Below are 15,611 nucleotides of genomic sequence, written 5' to 3' on the forward strand. Positions count from 1 at the left end.
CCTGTCGATACCTGAGGAAGGCACTACTAACACGACAGTCAAGGTCGAAGCGATCACTTAAGAAGAATGTCCTAAATACAGCTCAGGAGCTGCGTGCAGCAAGGAATAAAATCAAAAGACTGTCGCCTCGCTCTGCTGCCCTCAAAGACCAGCTCAAGAAAATGCAGCAGGAGAACGCCTCAAAGCCCGAAGAAGTGCTTCGAGCACAGATTGGAACTCTACCTCCCAAGCAACGACAATGTGTTATGCACTGTTTCTCTGCAGCAAAAAGGCTAAATGCTAAAGGGAACGTCTATTACAAGGAGTGGATTTTGGATTGTATTCTAATGAAAATGAAGAGTGCCAAACTATATGAGCACCTTCGCAAACACAATATAATTTCTCTCCCGAAACACTGAAATGCTACCTGAGGCTCTTCAAGAGTGGATTTCGGTTCAGCCACAAAGTGCTAAACCAACTTAAGCAGAAAACAAAGCATATTAGCAGCATGAACAGACATGGCGGTCTTTTGGCCGACGAAATTAAACTATCAGAGCACCTTGCTGAAATAAAAAGATAAATGTATATATTTTATATTGTTTGGATTTTGCTCAAGGTTTCTATCCAGCTTTTAAGGCAAGCTTTCAAGCTGGTCTGCAGCAAACATCACTTTAAAAGCGATGCCTGGCCTTACGCCCGTTCATTTGCAACCAAACGGTTTCGAAAAGATGCGAGTGAATTTCGCTTCTCAACTCTTCGGTGATCGTGTTTTGAATGGGCTCCAGTTTTACAAAGATAGATTGGAGGCTTCATGGGGCAGCATTGACGCTATGCTATCATTCTTTCGGTAAGCAACCCACTAAAAATAATGTTGCTTTTATTATGCATGACTGATCAACCAAAGAACATTGCATGTAGTTGTACCTTGCATTCTCTTGCAAGTACCTGGTTTGCCTTCTCATATACCTGCTGACAATGTGCATGTATATTGACTGTATCAAGGGGCCCCATTATAAAATGCGAGAACTGTGTTGTGGTAGCCTTTATCGGGAAAAAATTACATCACTGTACTCTTTCAGGACCATCAACTGACTCATCAAGACGATGACGTCCTGCTCTGCAGCGGAAGCTTTATGTCCCTGCCTAGGAAGACATAGACACTGAAAGACTTTCTTGAATTTATTTTTTCTCTGCAAAGCCATGCTAAAGGAGTTGGTGAATTCTTAAGTGATTCAACTACAGATGGCCTTAGGGTGACAATATCCAGCACATTATCACTGTTGGATTACCTTGCCAGCCAGGGATTTAAGTACATCATGACATCCAGATTGAGCCAGGATACACTGAAAAATTCACTTGGCATAATCAGGCAATTGTGTGGGTCCAACGACCACCCAACACCGACACAGTTTCTAATTGTCGTCAACTGCTTCTCGTTTTACAATCTTGCAAAGACAGTGCGTTCAGGCAATGCTGACCTTAATGGAGGTAGTGGAGAAAAAAGTTCTCTCATGGGTGCATGCGATGCTCCTGCTCAAGAAGACAGGGTTGCTGCAATCGACCAGCTCATCGAGAAAGACAACCTAGCTTCAGCCGAGCGCATGCTTCAGAGTATCCCTGCTGAGCACAGAGTATGTAGAGCAGAAGAGCAACGACCGGCTTATACATTATATGGCAGGGTATGTTGCCCGAAAGTTTCTGAAACGTTATGACTGCACGCACTGCAAAGCCTTTCTATTGGAAAGCTCCAATAAGGAATGTAGAAATTCTGAGTTCACAGTGATATGTGACAAGGGAGGGTTGTTGTATCCTTCGCAAGAACTTTTCCGGGCAGTGAAGAAGTTAGAGGATATATTCACCGTTTTCTTCAGTCGTGAGAAACTCTGCAGTGACTGCATAATGAATGTAATGCTGCTTGTGAAGGCAAATTTTGGTTATGCCTTAGGTTGCAGCCAGCACGCAGATGCACTCACAACAGAGTTGACGAAGTTCTATGTGCTGACAAGGCTGCACTTTTATGTAAAATCGTTGCACCAATTGCGACAGGAACGGCGGAAAAAGAAATTGCACACGAAGATAAGCCGTTGTTCATAGTGCCTCTCTCATAGCAGTGCCTTGAGAAGGAGGTGGCTGCCTGTTTATTGTACCAATAAACTTGTTTGCTGCCATTAGTTCCCCTACTTTCTTTTTTTTGCAGGTGTATTATGGAATTTCGCTCATTGCAGGAACCACTGTGGCCGCCTACTAATGGCATCACCGTAGCAGGAATTATCTCTCTAGATTTCAGTGAATGTGTACTTTGGAAAATAAAGCCTCGTCGATTCGGGATCTCTCTGTTCAGGATGCGTAAGTACGCGTGCCGCAATTGTATAGCTAACTTTAACAGTGAATGTGATTGCGTCTGGACATGCATACAAAATTTTGATGGAAAATTATGCGATTTGCTCATCCACAATTTTAATTCTGCCGTTTGTGAGCTCTGCGTTTAGAAATGCAACCGGATCGTCGTACGGCGGTGCTGTCTCTGCACTCGTCGGATCGGCTTTATCTTTGCACAACTTTGTGGCATGTCCACCTTTCCATCTTTTCTGGGCTCTTTGCCTTGAGAGGTAGGTTTTAAGAACATAAGAGCTGCAGACGTCCGATTTTCAGTGTTACACCAGATGCACACAGCTTTCTCGGTGCTGCGAATGCAGCACGTTTCACGGGTATGTCACGGGTTTTTTACAGCCCGTGCTCTGGTGGCGCCATCTTACGCTGTCAACGTGAGATGCCGCACCCGTGGGCTCTCCCTGACCCCACTGCCCCCTTCTAGAACACTATAGCATAGCGCTCCACCCCTGGACGTGGGCATGTGTGCGATTGATGTCCTTAGTTTTGGGATGTTATTTTTTCTGGTGGGGAAAATGGGACCGACGATCAAGATGCAATAAACAAAGTAAATCTGCGAGTCCCAGCTTGCCTCCAAGGTGCTAGCAGGCACAGCCCAACAGACCGCTGGACCCTGTCACGAGCACAGCGGGTGAGGGCAAAGAACACCATAGTCGAGCAGCAGCTCAACAGAGCATTGCCCCTCCGAGGTGAACACGGTGGGTGAGAGCCAGGAGACGACTACAAGACAAGTCTAACTGCGGCAAAGACTACTGCCATCGCACTCACAACAAATGCGCTGCTCTCACATTATCATCGACTCGCAGGCCTTCAGCAACAGCCGAGTTCCCAAACTTCCCCTCCGTATTTTGGGAGCCACTCTCCATCGAGATCGTCACCACCTGGGCCCCTGGACACGCAAGCCTAGACAGCAACGTCAAGGCTGACACACTAGGTAGTGGTTACACCAACTGAGTGGGAGCCAGACATGAATTTCGATGGCGGCGAAATTCCAGAGCCCGTGTACTGTGCGATTGAAATTTCCGGAGACCTTCACTATGGCGTCCCTCATAGCCTGAGTCGCTTTGGGGCACTAAACCCCCATAAACCAAATCATGTACCTCGTTTCAACCCACTACTCTATACGCCATGAGACCTTATGATTTAATCAATGCATCTAGCCCCTCCTCACAAACAGCTTTCCTCCCAATATGACTACATGCTCCACCAAATTCAGACTCTTACTTTCCCCAACCTCCCACGTCCACACTGCCTCCACCCATATATGAATGCCCATGAGGTGGCACTACCCCTACCCCTACCCCTTCATATCACATGGACATACATCCATAAACCATACCGCCTAAAGCCGCCCAATGCAGCCTTAGAGTAGTGGTAGGCGCGGCTAACCCTCGGCGCTCTGGAAGAACAGGAGGTGCTCTTTGCCATCTCTATGGTGTTGGCCCCAGCAACTGGGGTGTTGGACTCAAGACCCCATCTACTTTGCTTCAACTGCCTTCTTCTTCCCCTTTAATAAATGTTTATTCCTTCCTTCCCAACTGGTATGGTCTCCATAGGTGGGCTCGGTGCTGTGCCACAACACTGCCAGCTAACCCTATGGTTTTCGCCATGCAGGTGCTCATCGCCGCATTCACCTGCGTGTTGCCTGCTCTGCTGACTTCGCACTGGAGTGTGCCGTCGAGGCATGCGCCGGAGTGGAAAAAAAGCAGATTGGACACCGACTTCGTGACTGTCATCGCCGCTGCAACACGTGCTCAAGCAACATCCGTGGATGCCTGGGAACTCGACCGACGTTGGGCGGCCCAAGCGACAGGAACAGCAATCCACCAGCAGCATATAAAAGAACAGCGACCTTCAGCAACACTCTGTGGGCTCGGTGGCTGTGCCACAACACTGCCAGCTAACCCTATGGTTTTCGCCATGCAGGTTAGTAAAACGGAATCCTTTTCTAAAAAATCTAGCAATTACGCTTTGATACAGCTACCGAGCCCTCAGATCTGTCTTGCCATTATAACTGAATGCGTATCAGTGATCCGTTCATTGCTGTTATTGTCGGGGGATATTGAAACCAACCCCGGCCCTAATGATAATGCCGCCGTACTAATCGAACTACAGAAATTAAATGCCGGTCAGGACACTCTAATCGCGGAAATGCAAGATTTGAAACACCAACTCATAGCTACAGATAAGAAACTACTTGATCTGAGCCAAAGGATGGCTCAAGTAGAAAGTCAGTACGAAAACCTAATGGCTCTGCAAACAGAAATTCACAGCGTCAAAGGTGATACAGCTCAAACTACCCAGCTCATATGCAGATTAGAAAACCGTATTGATGATTTAGAAAACAGATCCCGACGAAACAACCCCATCTGAAACCTCGGCGCAATCGGAACAACTAATCATTGATCAATGCAGTAGCCTTTTAAACATAAATTTAGACACAAAAGAAATCGAACGCGCTCATCGAATCGGCCGCCACTCTGACAGCACAGACCGTCCAATCATCGTAAAGCTCACATACCACAAAACCAAAAAGCTTATCCTGGCTAATGGACGCAAGTTGAAGGGTACCAATGTTAGTATCGGTGAAGATTTTTCACGGCCTGTTAGAACTGCTCGCAAACACCTTGTTGCGTTTGCAAAAGCCAAAAAAGTAGCTTTCACCCTTCCCATCAAAACTCTCTTCATTGGCCCCAAGCGCTATTACTACGATGCATCATCAGAAACAGTCAAAGAAATCTCGTAGCCATCATCTCGTGATACCAGAGTAAGAAACTGTTCTCATCCCACGCCTCAGCATAAGCTTTCATTTTCCGTTATCTTTACTAACATTCGTAGCTTTCTTCCGAAACGCGATACCGTATTCAACCTCATGTCATCATCGGATAGCAACCTGCTTATCCTAACAGAAACTTGGTTGACCAACGATGTTAGCGACCATGAAATTCAGACAGACTTTCCCGGTTTTGATATTTATCGCAAAGATCGTAAGAAAACACGAGGTGGGGGGGTTTTAATAGCAGCAAGCCAACAGTTGTCATGTACGCCAATTAGCCTTGCCTCAGATCTGGAAATTCTTTGGCTTCTCATTCGAGCCTCGCCCCAAACAGTATTGCTTGGCGTCTGCTACCGCCCTCCAAACAGCAATCCTGATTTCTGCACAAAATTAAATAAAATACTGTGTGACGTTGCTACATCACACCCTAACGCACATATTCTATTATTCGGTGACTTTAACTTTCCAAACGTTGATTGGTGTACCCAAACGGCTGCTAACACTGAATCAAATTATTTTCTTGACGTGTGTCTTAATTTTAACCTTACGCAACTCATTACGGAACCGACACGTGTAGAAAAAAACTACGCCAGTGTTTTAGATCTGATACTAACAAACCATCCAGAAAGCCTAACGTCTATTTGCTTCCTACCAGAGATCAGTGATCACAAGGTTATCCATGCCACATTTTCCTTTGTTCCAACACCACGTGTCACTCACAAAAAAACTATTGTTCTGTACGACAAAGGGAACTATGAGGCCATAGATAGTGAACTAACTGCCTTTCTTCCATCCTTTGCAGCATCATTTCATAACAGATCTCCTGAAGACAACTGGCTTATCTTTAAAATTAAGGTACACGAACTAACAAACAAATTCATTCCGAAAACCACTTTTCGTGAAAATCGCCACAAACCATGGTTCACAAGGTCCATAAAACGAATAGAAAATAAGAAAAAAAGACTTTTCCGCGCAGCCAAGCATAGGCCGAGCACTTCAGCATGGAATAAATACTACGCAGCCGAAAAAGCTTATCTAGCAGCCACCCGCGACGCAAAACACTCCTTTTTCCGAAATGATTTGCCTAACATCCTACGTCCCAGCCCAGAAAAATTTTGGAAAATAATGCACCCGCAACAGCCCCGTGAAGTTATTCTCACTAACGAATGTGATGAAATAATCGCAGATGCTGACAGTGCTGCCGTATTCAATCGCGCATTTGCATCTGTATTCACTAAGGATACCGGCATACTTTCTGCGTCTACCCTTCCCAGAAACATAACAAATAACATGCCGGCCATAACCTTCTCTGTTGGTGGTATTGTTTCCCAAATTGAAAATATTAAACTCTCATCATCGGCCGGCATCGACGAAATCAACTCGAAAGTGTTAAAGAATATCAAACATACCTCTGCAAAATTTTTGTGCCTCATATTTTTGCAGTCATTGTCTACAGGTATTTTGCCTCACGACTGGAAGGTGGGAAAGGTCGTTCCCGTCTACAAATCAGGTAATAAAAATTCCCCTTTGAATTATCGTCCCATCTCACTAACCAGCGTGCCGTGCAAGATCATGGAACATGTCATATACTCACAAATCATGAACTTCTTAGATACTAGCAACTTCTTTCATCATTCACAACATGGATTTAGGAAAGGATTTTCATGTGAAACACAGTTGGCACTTTTTCTACATGACCTGCATGCAAACCTTGACTGTAACATCCAGACTGACGCTGTATTTTTAGATTATGCTAAAGCATTCGATAAAGTATCCCACCAACTCTTGCTGCTAAAACTTTCCCTCCTAAATTTACACCCTCATGTCTTAAGATGGTTAGAACAGTTTCTTACTAATCGTACTCAATCTGTGCTCATAAACAGCCAGTCGTCTAGCCCCCTACCCGTAACCTCAGGCGTTCAACAAGGATCCGTCCTGGGTCCCCTTCTTTTCTTAATATACATTAACGATTTACCCTTGCATGTATCTTCCTCAATCCGCTTGTTTGCTGACGACTGTGTCATTTATCGTACAGTAACTAACACCCCAGACCAACACGCTCTTCAGACTGACCTTAACAGTGTACAAGAATGGTGCGATCAGTGGTTAATGACTCTTAACCCTAACAAATGCAAGCTCATGTCATTCACCCGAAGTCCTAGACCTTTTCGTTCTACTTACACAATAGACAACCTACCAATAGAATCTGTGCTAACATTTAAGTACCTAGGCATCACACTATCAACTAACCTATCCTGGAATGCGCACATTGTCAACATCATTTCATCGGCCAACAAAAAACTAGGTTTCCTCAAACGCCACATCCGTGATGCACCAAAAGACTTGAAATCACTAGCATATACGTCACTGATATGGCCTAAACTTGAATATGCATCAGCCATCTGGGATCCCCATCAAAACTATCTGAAGGCTAACCTCGAAAGAGTTCAAAATCGCGCTGTTAGATTCATTCATTCCGCATACTCATACGACATCAGTGTATCGTCTTTGAAAGCTGAAATTAACTTGTCGCTTCTTTCCCATCGCCGGCGCATTGCTAGCCTCTGCCTTTTTCACAAATTCTTCAACGGTTCATTGCACGAAGCACCCTACATCGTACGCCGCATGCACATATCTCAGCGCACTGGTCATCCGCTCCAAGTTGTCCGTCCACGCTCCCGTACTACTACATTCTCGGCCTCGTTTTTTGCCCGAGCAGCATCTGACTGGAACGGCCTTCCCCACCAAGTCGCCGCCATTACCTGTCCATCAAGATTCCACCAGGAGATAACGCAGATGATGTTAGACTAGAACCTCATGTTATATCCGTAGCCCCACCCCTTATGTAATACCCCTGAATTGGGGTCTTTAAGGAAATAAACTGAACTGAACTGAACTGAAGAGCTCTACTACAGACCATGTATGCCTTTTCACTCCATATTCCAACCAATCTAGCGTGAAAACTCTCCTGCTCTGCAGAACAGGCCCATCTCGTGCATGCAGCAAAACCTGCCCCACAGGTGGGACATTCGCAATCAGCGCTGCGTTAAAACCCCTTTTTTCTTTAATGTTTATTTGGCAATACACAGGTATTACCTACAAGGCAGCACTAAAGGAGGGTATGGACCTCCTGACTGGGTCGTGACCCCGCAGGGCACAGCAGCAGTGATGTACTAACACAAACAATATATAATCCATGCACTCAGTAGAATAAATAAGTTTGAATAAGCATTAAGAGACATTCATAATAACTGTATCCGGAACTCAATAAGAAAATATGACACACATGGAAGACAAATTAAGTTTCAGATTCAGCTCATACAAGACGACTATGAATATATAAAAATGTGAGGCAGAATTGGAGCCAAGATATACACCACAAAAACGGGAGACCAAGAAGACAAATGAGGATATGTGATACAAAATGAAGTTTACAAATAGCCTATTCTTTGTGGAGAAATTCAAGACAATGTAACAACAAGAGGACAAATATGTTTTGGCTTGCTCAACCTAGTGTCTGAAAAGGAACTTACTTGCATTAACTTCAACATGAAATCTACAAAGACAAGCATTGCACTTAAAACACAGCCACTGAACACAGCATCAATCATGACATATGTAGTAATGTGTGCTACAGAGCCATGCACTGGCGTATAGAGCAGCATCGCACGGAGGCTTCCCTTCAAGTTTTCTACACAAACGGCACATTCGATGGAATACTGTTTGTCAGCATCACTCCTAACATTCGCCTGCATGTCGCAGTACAGAGAATTTCTGTTAACTAGAAACGGTGCTCAATTGCCGCTTGAGCAAAAACCAGCAACACTCCCATGTGGTGTCATGTGTCTGCCTCCTCATCGACAACTGTTCAACAAAAGCAGTCCTCACCTGAACACACTGTGCCAGTACGGTTTGACAAAGTTAACTGTCCTCATTGGAATTTCCAGGTGGTCACACACAAACTGCGCGTCACTCTCGTCAGCGTCGAGGACACACCGCTCGCCTGCATCTCGGCTGTCCCAATTGCGCATGAAGACACCAGTGACGTCGTACCCTGCACACAGTTGGCAATATCCGGTTCACCACACAAACTGAAGCGGCCAGCAGCATGGGCCTTTCATCACTTTCCATGAAGAACACTACTGAGGCAAGACAAAGGCCTGCAAGTTTTGTTGTGCACTTCTTGTTTTCCTCTATCTTGTCCAAAACTCTACTCGTCATGATCCCTATGCAAGTTTTAAGCTGATGTTGAATACAAATTTAGGGCACACTTTCTGAATCATGCCCCAAGGGAAAAAGGGGACTTCCGAAAGCTCCTGCATTTAGTGCTACTGCAAAGAATGGCAGAACTTCAGGACGTCTCCCCAACATCTTGGTTCACCCAGTTGCATGACCACAGCAGCCCAGCTGAGGAAAGTGCCACTCTACTTGTTTTCATAGTTTCCACCACAGCCCACCACAGCCCACAAACCAGTGGTGCTTTCGGGGAGAAGATATCAATCAGGCAGGCTGCTAAACAGCACCCATTACCATCGCCAGTTTCAGGCACAAAAATGGTAATTTTTGAATTGAAAGCTGTTTAATTTCAAAAGTAAAAGGCCCTGTAATTGGGTAAGAGGAAGGCTCCCTTCTGGCGCAGGTGAGCTACTTTCGCTTGGTGGCCTCGACCTCTTGGATCTCGGGTACCTGGTCAGCTCTCTCTGTGAGCAACTGTAGTTGCCACAGATCCGAGCTGCGCAGCGTAGTCTCCCACTGCTCCTCTGTGGTTATTTGCCTGAAAGGGTTCTTACTGCAGGCCCACATGATGTGGCTAAAGTTCGCATACTCTCCGCAGCTTTTGCGTTCTGCAGACTATATCTCTGCATGAATTTTGGTTAGTACTGCCGGGCATGGAAATGTGTGTCTTTGGAGCTGCCTGAGAGTGGTTCCTTGCTACACACACCACCAGAAGATGTCAAGTTCAAGCTTTCTATTATAAAATACACCTCACATCACACCGTGAAGACTCCACAAATCGGAAAAAAGTCACCTTAAGGGTAGAATGCAATAGCATCAGATTTCACATTTGTCGCAGCTTCTGTTGCAATTTCTGTGTCTGCTTGTGTCGGTTTCTTTGCAACTGTCAGTCCATCAACCACTATATGACTGCTGGTACCCGCTATGCTGTGAAGGTGCCGACATTTGCATATAAAATTTTTTTTTGCACTGCTCTGTAGGCACTGAGCATTAGTGTATTAAATAAAAGTAATTTTGAAAGGAATAAATTATACTCCGGTGAAAGTACTAGCAAAAAGTAATTCACTAGATTACTAAATTACTAGACAGGAATCGTAGCTCCTTACACTACTAAGTTATGAGACCAGATAAGAATTCACTACATTACAAACTCCCTAAAACTGATTTACTGTAACTTCATTACAGTAATTTAATTGCTGCCATGTCTTACAAGCGGGTTAATGACATCCTAGTCGAAATCAAGAGGAAGAAATGGGCTTGGGCAGGGCATGTAATGCGAAGGCAAGATAACCGCTGGTCCTTAAGGGTAATGGAGTGGATTCCAAGAGAAGGCAAACGTAGCAGGGGGCGGCAGAAAGTTACGTGGGTGGATGAGATTAAGAAGTTTGCGGGGATACGGTGGCCCCAGCTAGCAAAGGACAGGGTTAATTGGAGAGACTTGGGAGAGGCCTCTGTTCTGCAGTGGGCGTAGTCAGGCTGATGATGACATCTGATGAGCAGCACTGTGTGAACAATTCCATACACTAAAGGGAGTAGCACCAAATGGGAATCGCCAATGTAATATGTACACGGTGGTGTTGCAGTAGCACCAATCCGACCGACTTGCTGACAGATAGGGTAAAGCAGGGGTTCACTGTTGAAGGGTGGGTACCACAGAAGCTTTTGTGGAAAAAAAAATTAAGGAAACGAAATAAGCAGGAGGCAGTACCAAAGATAGTGGTGCAGCGCCCGTGCCGGCCAAACTGCGTGCTGTCGAATTTCGTGCACCCCGAGTGCCACTCGTGCGTTCTCCTGACATGAAATCTCGCATTTTCGAGCTGTAAATTTCAATCGCAACGCAAGACTTGCGCAGGTGCGGAGGCCACTGCTACTGGCAGCTGATGCGCTTCCAAAGCGGACCAATTCCGACCAGACAGAATCAAAGCACTGTTCACGAGGTGTAAGTGCAGATCTCTTGCCTACCAGGCACAACGGATTTGAAACTTTCTTACCACATTTACCAGATATCGGTGCGTTTGGGTAAACTCACGGGACTGTTCTCAATTCACAACAGCAGCAGATAACCGGAGGTGTTATCTAGCTTACAAGATCGTGACGGAAGCTCAACAGGCCTCTCCCGTCCAACGCCACCGGCGCACGTGATGCCGGTCTGGTGGACAAAACATTCGGCTGCCGACAGCGTAGTGCCGCAGGTTCGGAAACAGCCGCGGCCGTGAGCAGAAAAGCGACTGGAGAAAGCGTCAGGGAACTGAAATGGGCATTCATGCACACCAAGCCACGCCTGTTAGCGCCACTTGTTTGAAAAATTCTGGTGCCTGCGGGGAGTAAAGCACTGAGTACCTGCGTATATCAGTCGTGAGCTGCAACCGCGGTATGCGCCGAACAGCACACAGGAAGATATGTAAGAAAATTAAAAGGTTCCATCCCAACTCCAAATCGATTGTAAATGTGCTTCACGCACCTCCAGCAATATGTTTCTCTTTCTAGCTGACAAGCAACAGCGTGAAACTGGATGCCAAGTTCATACCTTTCTTTTTCAGAAGGTAAGCAGCAACGCTGCTGTCCACGCCACCAGATATGCCGCACACAACTTTCCCGAGTTTCTTGATCACCATGCTGCTTCCATGTACTGCGCGTACCTTCGCGCAAGAGCATAATCTAGTGAGGACGTTACCATGCAAATCGCCGAGCTTGAAACACGCCGGGTCACCCGTGCCGATAGATGCAGCACATGGTCGCAGTGCGCTAAGATGGCGATGTAAACAAACAGGATGTCCGTAGCGATGCGCTGGCGCATGTCGCAGCACATATGCTCACTTTCGTTTTTTCAATAAAACCCGAACGCGGCGGCTGCGTTTTTATGGAGGAAAAACGCTAAGGCGCCTGTGTGCTGTGCGATGTCAGTGCACGTTAAAGATCCCCAGGTGGTCGAAATTATTCCGGAGTCCTCCACTACGGCACCTATTCCTTCCTTTCTTCTTTCACTCCCTCCTTTATCCCTTCCCTTACGGCGCGGTTCAGGTGTCCAACGATATATGAGACAGATACTGCGCCATTTCCTTTCCCCCAAAAACCAATTATTATTATTATTAATAATAAAGCAGACTTGGAAAGCGGTGTTGTGCATAGTTAAATGCGAAGTCTGGGACGTGAAATATTACGTACGCAGACGCAGAAGCGGACAGGATGAGCGCTGGCATTCAGCTTTATCTGTTCTTTCGTCGCGTGAAAAATGTAGATGGTCGCCCTTAAAAAAAGATTCATAGTTGATGTGTTGAATGGGATATGCATGCATTAACACGGCGAAGACATTTTACATGAACGTTTCCAATACGAAGGAGCCTATAGTTTCTCCATACGCAGTTAGCGACACAAATCAGCGCGTCACCACACTGCAACATGAGGTGGTCGAGCAGCAGACACGCTACTTACCCGAAACCTCTATGAAGTTCTCTCTTAGATAAAACTGAGAGTTGAGCTAGTTGGTACATACTCCCGGAGCGCTGAGACGAGGGACAACTAAGGATGAAGACAACGGGACCGGCGCTGACTAACAAATGATAGTTTATTAGAAAAAACACGCAAAATATACTCCTTTGACAACCAGAAGCGCGTGCACAACACCAAAAACCAGCGATGCATCAATTATCAGTTGAACCAATTAAGATGCATTAGTTCAGAGTCATGAACTGTTACAGAGGGGGTGCTCACGCACGAGTCAATGTTTTTATGAATATAAAACGCTTCACTGATTTCCCTTGTTAGCTATAGTTTATCTCGTGTTTGTACAGGATCCTAGTTTTATTAAAAGGTGAAAATTCAAAGTGGGCCCATATCAAAGTGGTTTATGGAACAGGTACCACTTGCAAGTGGAACCACTTGAGCAAGAGGGACCACTAGACAAAAGGGACCATTTGGAACTACCAGGTCCAAAAAAAAATAATTGGAAATTTCAGTTAGAACCAGCAAGATATTCCACTTGGTTCCAACTGGGTTTTGAAATTGGTTTCAAATCATTTTTAAGGTGCAAAATAAAAACATATGTGAGGACTGCAAGGCAATGCTCAGCCTTGGTGCCCATGTTTTCACAGGAGAACTGTGCATGCCGTCATGAAAATCAACACGCACACATGCAAACATACATCATAGACAAGAAACACACATGCATTACATACATTACATTACATATACGTTAGTAAAATAGGCTCATGTGTACATCCACAGAACACACTATACGTCTCCCATATACATGCTCCACTTATAGCACTCTCATACTAGGGCCATGCAGTGGCCCTTGCCCATTGAGCGCATTTATTTCATATAATTTCGACCGCAGTGACTTAGCAAATGATGAATACAATTCATTAGGTTACCTGCTGATAGTTCTTATTTTAGGAATCATTAGAGTCTTGCCTTGTTTGCCAAATATGCAAATGTTCATATGGATTGTGGCCCAGCTGTGACCACTTGCAGTCTAGGGGTACCACTTGAAAGCAAGTGGGACCATTTGTAAAACCACTTGTTTTGAAGTGGCACCGCTTTAAAGCAAGTGGGATCGTTTGTAAAGCCACTTGAAAGCAAGTGGGACCACTTGTAAAACCACTTGCTTTGACGTGGCACCACTTGAAAGCAAGTGGGACCACTTATAAAACCACTTGATATTTTCACCTAAGTGCTGTTCACGTGCGGGAAGACTTATATAGGTTAAACAGGAAGGTGCTTGAATACGTACCCGCCTACGGGACCACAACACTTCTTTGAAAGGGGCTCCATCCTCAAATCTAGCTTTGCATTACAGGAACTGTCCCCAGAGTAACCAACCTGACTCTTCCGAAAAATAATGATTGTACACCCCTTCTTAATAAAACTAGGATCCTGTACAAACACAAAGATAAAGTAACAACGAAAATCAGTGAAGCATTTCATATTCATAAAAACACCGACTTGTGCGTGAGCACCCCCTCTGAAACAGTTCATGACTGTGAACTAATGTACCTTATTGGTTCAACTGATTGATGCCTCACTGTGGCTTTTGGTGTTGCGCATACGCTCCTGGTTGTCAAAGGAGCATATACTTTGCGCGTTTTTTTCTAATAAACTTTCAGTTGTTAGTCAGCGCCGTTCCTGTTGTCTTCTTTCTTCTTTGTCCCTCGTCTCAATGCTGTTATTTCCAGCAGTATGTACTAGCTCAACACTCTGCCTTATTGAAGTTTTTTTCTTGTACAATTTTGAGCCCTGTTCCATGTGTTAATTCCACTCCACTTGACAACCAGGCTGCATATTGACTTCACTAACCGCTCTGTATGTGCTTTCAAGGCACGGCAAGCCTCATGGCATGCAAGACATGCACTGTACCCGGCTGAGGTTCAGATTGTGAGGCGGGATGCTTCCTTCAAAAGGCCGCAGCCGCAGGACGTGCAGGATAATATCTTCGGAGTGGTGGCAACAGCATCGCTTTTACAAGGACTGCCTTTAGGTAGCATGTGGCCAGGATATGCTTCACGTCCGACGTTTCCGTGAGTGGTGTGATGTGGCAAACAGGCACACGGATTTCCGTTGGTACTCATCCCGCCCTTGGCTGCCTAGGAAGAAGCCCACAAATCTTGAAGGGAAGCTACTGGTGTTGGGTGAGCAACGGGTGCCAGAGAGGTTCCAGGGAGTGCTGAAGTTCAGTCCGAAGTAGTTTTGCATCCAGCCGACGCTTGACAAAGTAAGGTGGCTAGAATGGAGAGGTGTGAAAAGCAGCCGGGGAAGCATGGCCCCGCAGCATGCCCATGTCGTGTGGCGGCGCTGAGGGCAGAGGCGCGGTGCTAAAGGGGAGGAGCCAGAATCTCGAGAAGCAGTTAGAACTGGGGATGCATAGGCTTAGAGAGGCCTCTGAGAGGGTGCATGTGACCATATGCACAATCCCAAAGGTCCAGAGGCAGGCTAGCGAAACGGAAAGGAGGATCGTTGAGGCTGACCGTGTAATTAGGTTAATGAGTCGACGACTAAGATACGGGGTAACGGAAGTTAACAAGGATGTGTACGAGGCCAGGCCCCACCCTTTTGCACAGGATGGCATTCACTACGGTGGTGCCACTGGCAAGAGGGTGGGTAGTAGGATAGGTTGCAAGGCAACAGCTTTTTGGTGGGACCCAGAGCTCTCAGGGAACCAGTGTAGAGAAGGAAGAACCAAGATCAAGGGGACGATGGAACCATAGCAGAAGAAATAGACACAAGTGCCAGG

The 15,611-nt window shown here is 45.8% G+C and overlaps 1 protein-coding gene across 1 annotated transcript in view; it reads right to left on the reverse strand.

The window, feature by feature from the left end:
• Positions 1-12,152, reverse strand: part of LOC144107158 (mitochondrial tRNA-specific 2-thiouridylase 1) — a 129,462-nt gene extending 117,310 nt beyond the window's left edge. The window contains 2 exon segments of the mRNA XM_077640152.1: positions 9,035-9,200; positions 11,910-12,152. Of these exon segments, the coding sequence (XP_077496278.1) occupies positions 9,035-9,200; positions 11,910-11,997 (254 nt within the window). The 5' untranslated portion in view covers positions 11,998-12,152.
• Positions 12,153-15,611: the final 3,459 nt, after the last annotated feature.

Source organism: Amblyomma americanum, chromosome 10 (genome assembly GCF_052857255.1).
Source record: "Amblyomma americanum isolate KBUSLIRL-KWMA chromosome 10, ASM5285725v1, whole genome shotgun sequence".
Lineage (NCBI taxonomy): Eukaryota > Metazoa > Arthropoda > Arachnida > Ixodida > Ixodidae > Amblyomma > Amblyomma americanum.